The sequence below is a fragment of the Oryx dammah genome, unplaced genomic scaffold (genome assembly GCF_014754425.2).
Source record: "Oryx dammah isolate SB20612 unplaced genomic scaffold, SCBI_Odam_1.1 HiC_scaffold_7, whole genome shotgun sequence".
Lineage (NCBI taxonomy): Eukaryota > Metazoa > Chordata > Mammalia > Artiodactyla > Bovidae > Oryx > Oryx dammah.
The window spans coordinates 14,777,903-14,784,492 of NW_024070191.1; the positions used below are offsets into that span (position 1 = coordinate 14,777,903).

The 6,590-nt window shown below is 39.4% G+C and overlaps 1 protein-coding gene across 15 annotated transcripts in view; it reads right to left on the bottom strand.

Annotated features, from left to right (window-relative positions):
• SORBS2 (sorbin and SH3 domain containing 2) overlaps positions 1-6,590 on the bottom strand; it is a 209,612-nt gene that overhangs the window by 71,656 nt on the left and 131,366 nt on the right. For 13 of the 15 annotated variants that reach the window (XM_040243075.1, XM_040243077.1, XM_040243076.1 and 10 more), the window contains one exon: positions 4,539-4,711. In XM_040243075.1, coding sequence (XP_040099009.1) covers positions 4,539-4,711 — 173 coding nt within the window. Of the gene's footprint in view, positions 1-3,746; positions 4,455-4,538; positions 4,712-6,590 lie in introns of those variants that run through there. The other 2 variants (XM_040243081.1, XM_040243091.1) reach the window with 2 other exon arrangements.

Sequence of the window (6,590 nt, forward strand, 5' to 3'; positions counted from 1 at the left end):
TAGTATACTATTCAATACATTATTTTTAAAATTAACTGGGCAATATTTTGGATGCAAACTGTATTCTGATCATTGGCTTAGAATTAGAGAAATAAAAATTTGATATTTACTAGTCTAAGTAAATAAAATACTGAATATAGTAAATAATTTAGTGTCCTAGAGCAAGTCCAAAAATTTAGCTATTGCTTCAAAACTCCCTTAACATAATAATAAAATGTTGGCAGTACTTGCTGTGCTAAACTATAAGTTCCTTAAAAGCAGAAGCTTCTTATCCACTCTGCTTTTGACATAATATAAACAGTAGACTACAGTGGAAAGCTGAGATTAATGTCAGATCAACTAGATTCAATTCTTGGTTCCTTTAATTACTGTTTAATATTTCCTAGCAATGTGAATTTGGGCAAGTGAGGTAACCTTTTAGAGCCTCAGTTTTCTCTAAGATGAAATAATTATATCCACATCATAGAATTGTTATGGAAAATGAAAGAGACAGTGTATGCAAAAAGATCTAAAACAGTGGCTAGAATATAAGAAATGTTCCATAAGTCATAACAGTAGAAAACCTCAAATATTTACAGAATAAAATAATGAATGACCCAGGTTTTTGGATAGAAGTCTGCCTAATAGTATACCTGTAAATGGGTACATATGCTTTATAATCATAATCACGATTTTGCTTGGCAAATCTTGGCAAAACCTCAGCTCTTCCAGGGTTATTCTGGTAAGAAACATGACCATTCTGTATATAGTAACTAAATATACCTTTTTTTAAAAAAGATAGTTCTCTTCATATAAAACATTCTGTTAGGACAGCCGTAAAAGTAGTCATGTGTTACACTGAGCTTTGGTGTACATTTTATATCCTGATTTTTTCTCTCCAGTGTGCTCATTATGTTTTTCTTCTGGAAACTGAGAGTTTGTCATATATCTAAATTTCTTTTGCTAAGAATATCTGATTCTGATAATCATGACAAATACAGAGTACCATCAAGGGCTACCTGAATTTGTTGGAAATCGCTTCTTCATTCACTTTAGGATCTTTTTACAGTGGAAATACTGGGTGGATTTATACTCAAATGGTGGGAGCTGGTGGGGGAGGAAGTGATAAAGCAAAGTCTAGCTGTTATTTGCTGGTTTAAACAAAGTAGCTGAACTTGTATTTTTAAGGGACATTTAGTTTCATAAAAGATGGATTTTTTTATTAAGCTTTGATTCCTTTGTAGTCTTTAGCAATAAAAAAATAAGGCATAACACTGTGTAAACATGTTTCCCAGCCATACCTGAACACCACCGATGGCAACGGGGAAGCTGAATAAGTGAGTTCTATCACTGTATATGGCAAGGTATCCTGACAGACGGGATTTTTTTTCCCTTCACTTGCTGGAGGGCACATATCAGGCGGGATCTTCGTTGTGCCATCTGCCAGCTTTATATGGTGAGCACCGAGATGCCAGGAAATGCCCAAGTTGGTTGACAAAGAAGACTGTGAACCTGGTAAATGGGAACACTTAACCTCTCCATCTCTTTCTCAAAGAAGTCCTCTAAGCATTTAAAGTTCCTTTTATATATGTCCTCATGTAGGTTGTTACGGCAAATAGTGAGATTAAGAAAACAGAAGTCTACTTGAATTTGAGAAAGTTTACTGTCTTATGTGTTCTTCAAAATGGTTTTGCATGGACCGTAGCTATTAGTAAATCACTCTTTGGTTGTTTTCTCTAACTTGGCTGAATAAACCTGAAAATGTACATTCCTGTAGTTTACAAAACATCAGAACTCTACATTGATTTATCAGGCAGAGATTTCCAAAAAGGGGAAAGACACGTATTTTCTACCCACCAGTGTTCATTGTTCTGTTCTGTTTTTGCCCCTTTCCAGCTTTGAAAAGGCTCTACCGGTGTTATATTTGAGGTAGAAGAAAAGAATCTTGTATTTCACTTAACTAGTTGGCCTTAATTACAGTCTCGTGGGAGCTGGACCCCAGCGGGTTTTGTTGTTGTCGTTAAGGATGGCAGTAAAAGGCTGGCATAGACGTCCCAGGTCACATGAGAGAGGGCAGTCTGGGGAGCTGCTCCCCTTCCTGCAAATAGCTCAAAGGTGCGTTTGTTTAACTCTTGGCTTTCTAGAGCTTCTAGGTGACTTTACAAAATTCTGTGTCCTCGGTCTATGGAAATTGAGAGAAACAATGTATATAAAGAGACCTAGCACAACACCTCGGAGAAGGCAATGGCTACCCCCTCCAGTGTCCTTGCCTGGAGAATCCCAGGGACAGGGGAGCCTGGTGGGCTGCCGTCTATGGGCTCACACAGAGTCGGACACGACTGGAGCGACTTAGCAGCAGCAGCAGCACCACAACATCTAGAATATGTCTAAAATGAGCCTACAGTCTAAAATGTCTAACTGAGACCGTGAGACTATAAAATGGTACATTGATTGACACAGCACTGCCTTTGGTGTGCACCCTGAGCGGAAAGCCCATGTGAAGTAATGTAAGTCAGATAATCATTGCTTTCTATGCAGATGAGAATGGAAAACAGCCTTGGAGATTCTTGGCCTGCTGTGGCTCCGAGATGGCTTGACTCCACATTTATAAACACAGCTATACTTGGGGATGTGCTGTGCAGGGCTGACAAATAAGAAATGTGAATGAGTCTTCAGACCTGTACCTTTTTTGTAAACTTTGAAATGTCTACAGAGGAGCCTGGCTGTACATAAAAATGCTGGTTCCTTATAAGGAACTTCTGAGTTGCTTATATTTTATTTTCTGTTTTATAGAAGGGAAGCTTGCATTGAATGTCTAGTATATGCATTTGTTTATGCATATCTAAACATGCTTTTCATTTGGCAGTAGATAAAACAAAATATAAAAATTTTAATATTTTTTGATTTTTCATTAACCATCTCTAACATCTCAGTTTTTTCCTTTTAAACTGTGAAAAGCAAGGCCTTGTTATTTAAGAAAATTATATCTAATGGATAAAAACAGTTCTAACTTTGCAGTGTACTGACTTAAAAACACACCTAGAGGTCTCAGATAAAATAAGAGAGTCTGTAACTACGCAGAATCAGGAATCTCTAATTTGTGTAACTGTTATGTTTCAAGGGTCAGTTTAACAACACCAGTGACACTGTACCTGTCTGACACTGTATCCCTACTCTATTAGGAAAAAAAAAAAATCTAATTAAAGCATTTGGAGTCAGAAATCTTAAAAAAAAAAAAAATACAAGGAAGCGACACCACCAGAAACATGCAGTCACTGTTAAGATTAAAAATGTTAGTCCCGATCACAAACTTTTCCTGTCACTTAAATATGACAACCATTAGTGCCGACATAGATTGTTTTTAGGTCTTTATAATTAGCCAAGTTCAACATTCCCTGAATCTCATGGGTCTAAAGCCCTAGCAATGACTCTACAGACTTACCTTCTGGCTTCTCTTTCTAATACAGATGCTTGGAATAATCAGTTTTTAACTCTTCTCTCAGATCGTGGAATCTCCATGTAATAAATGCAAATTCAAAGAGAGAACCCCACCCCCCCACTCTCTCGTTCTTTTTGAGCAGATTCCAATTGCCCCCGATCTCTTTTTCTGATCTAATGCCCGTCTTTTCCTCTCTGCGCTCTCGTCTTTGGCCCTGCAGGTTTGCATTCCAAACCAGTAGCCCTCTGCAACCTCCCAGCCAGGTATGCGGACCCTGTATATGCGGTTGGCCCTGCGGTCCCGCCGCCCCCCCCCCCCCCAGTTTCACCTGCAGAGGTGCTGCGGCTCTCATCCTGGCGCCCTGTCTTCTTGCCCGCAGGCTAGCACAAACCTCCTCTCCAAGTGGACTGGCTCAGCAAGTAGCTGCCTGCCCGAGCTCGGACTCTGACGCTGCCGAACTTTGCCAGAAGGGGCTGCCCTGACACACTAAGCAATGGTCTGGCAGAGTTTACAGACTGGAGGAAAAAAAAAAAAACAACCCAACCCAAACACTTCCACTGATCGCCCCGGAGAGCTCTCAGCAGGCACAGCCGAGGAGGGACACTCAAATGTGATGTGTATTTTCCTCGGACAGCTTTTCCTTTCTCTGACATGAACTCCCTTCCCTCCAATCATCAGGCTTCTCAACTCCCAATCCAGGACTCCCAATCTCCTGGCGGTAAGGCACATCCATCTCCAGACACAAATCACTGGCTTATTCTCTGTGCACGTGGGAATTCAGTGCAGCCAAAGAATTCACATTTAATTGTCCCTTCTCTCTTCTCTCTCTGTTGCCCTAACACTCCTTGGTAAAAGGTGAAGGCAAACAAAGCTTACTTCTATCATCTCACAGAATCACAATTTTCCTGCTTTTTTAATTGAAATAAATAGATTGGGTCATTATCTTCAATGGACAGTTCCTTTTCTCTGCCACACACAGCATAATATTCATGAGAACTCAGATGGCACAGAGGGCAATCCTCATTATATAAGAGTGTAGGAATGCACAAAGCCATCGACAATCCATCCTTTGTGGAGATTTGCACAGCCCTGGAGCAAAGCGGGCACTGGCATTTCCTACCGTTCTGATTGCCGTGGGGATTCCGGATTCATCCACCGGCCCGATCCCTGGGTAGTGGGGCGCCTTGATGACTGTCACTCTCTTCTCCTCCTCGGAGGACCTGTATAGTGGTATTGAGCTGCCCATGCTGCCATCCAGAGACTGGGCATGCTGGGGGTATGCCTCCGAGGAATCTGCAGAGAAGATGTGAAATATATTTGATGCACAGGGTATCAGATTAATGAAGCCTCATATTCATGCCTACTATAATACAGTATATTATAATTATGTGTAATTACAGTTATATGTGATTAATTATGCATAAATATGTAATTCTATGGGCTTCCCTGGTGGCTCAGACAGTAAAGAATCTGCCTGTAATGCAGGAGGCCCAGGTTTGATCCCTGGGTCCGGAAAATCCCCTGGAGAAGGGAATGGCAACCCACTACACTATTCTTGCCTGGAAAAGCCCAGTCCATGGGCATGCAAAGAGTCGGGCATGACTGAGCGAATAACACACATGTCATACTACATTTATAAATAAATATAGAGTGTATTTGCATCAGTATATCTTTTAGCTCATTTGTCTTAAATTTGAGTCACTCATTGTTAACATGTAGGTATATATTGAACCAGGCTCCTCTCCTCTGTCCATGAGGATTCTTCAGGCAAGAATACTAGAGTAGGTTGCCATGCATTCCTTCAGGGGAATCTTCCGAACCCAGGGATCGAACCCAGGTCTCCTGCTTTGTAGGCAGATTCTTTAGCATCTGAGCCACCAGGGAAGCCCAAGAATTCTGGAGTGGATACCCTATCCCTTCTCAAGGGGATCTTCCTGACCCAGGAATAGAACTGAGGTCTCCTGCATTGCAGGCAATTCTTTACTAACTGAGCTACCAGGGAAGCCCCATATTATATTTATAAATAAATATAGAGTGTATTTCCATCACTATTTCTTTTAATTCATTTATCTTAAACTTGAGCCACTCTTTGTTAACATGTAGGTATATACTGCTTGGACCTCTGAAAACAAGATCTTCATCATTCAGTGACAGGGGTTAAGGGAAGAATAGTATTTGTTGAAAGACCATGTGGCCGTGTGGCCACCACTGTGTTAAGAAAGTGCTTTTGAGATTTTCCTGGTGGGTCCAGTGATGACGACTTCCTAATCACATCAGAAAATCTTCACATCCAAACATATACTTGGATGTTAAGGCATATGGGTAAAGAAATGATCATAAGCTATTAGTATTATTTTTATCTAGGACTCTATGATGGCCATAATAGCTTTGTTTTTACTTTAAAGAAGCAAAAACCATGACTTCTCATCCCTGGGATGTGAAAGTTGCCATAAGCATACAGTTTGGCTAAGATTTATCACATTCTTATTTTCAAGCCATCTTTGTTAACTTTTGGTGTACTTTTGTAAGAAACAAAGAGGACATAGGTGTACTATATATTCCACTTATAGTATATGGGTATTTATACATTATTATCATTTATTCAGTACAATTGATGATATGACTTTGTTTTTCTACAGTAAATTTCAAAATTTTGCTCACCAAGTATGACTGTCAGCCATGGTTTGCCAGGTCTGTTGCTCATGTAACTTGGGTCTTTTTTTTTTTTTTTAATATATGGATAAGGAAGTCTTTATGTCAGGGTAGCAGTCATTGATTACATATAAGTATAGATATAGATATAGCAGATCTAAAAAATATCTTAAAAGATATGACTGTGTTTTGTAGCAGAACTTCATAAGATATTTTAAAAATTTGACTCATCATTATAAGGATAAATAAAGATAAGTCCTCTTCAAACTAAAATCCATTGTAACATTTATAACTTCTATACTCTGATTATGTTTTAGTCTTCAACAGAAAGGCTTTTTCAGTCCATTTCAATTCAGGATGAAGGATAAATAAGGCTAAGAATAAAACTGCTTTATGTGCTATTGTATATAAAAGTAATATCTTTCCCAAGCAACTCCAAATTAAGATGCAAAGTGATATTTGCCTCTGATTTTCCATTTAATTATGGAAAGGATTTGAGTGGACACCACGATGCTAGTAT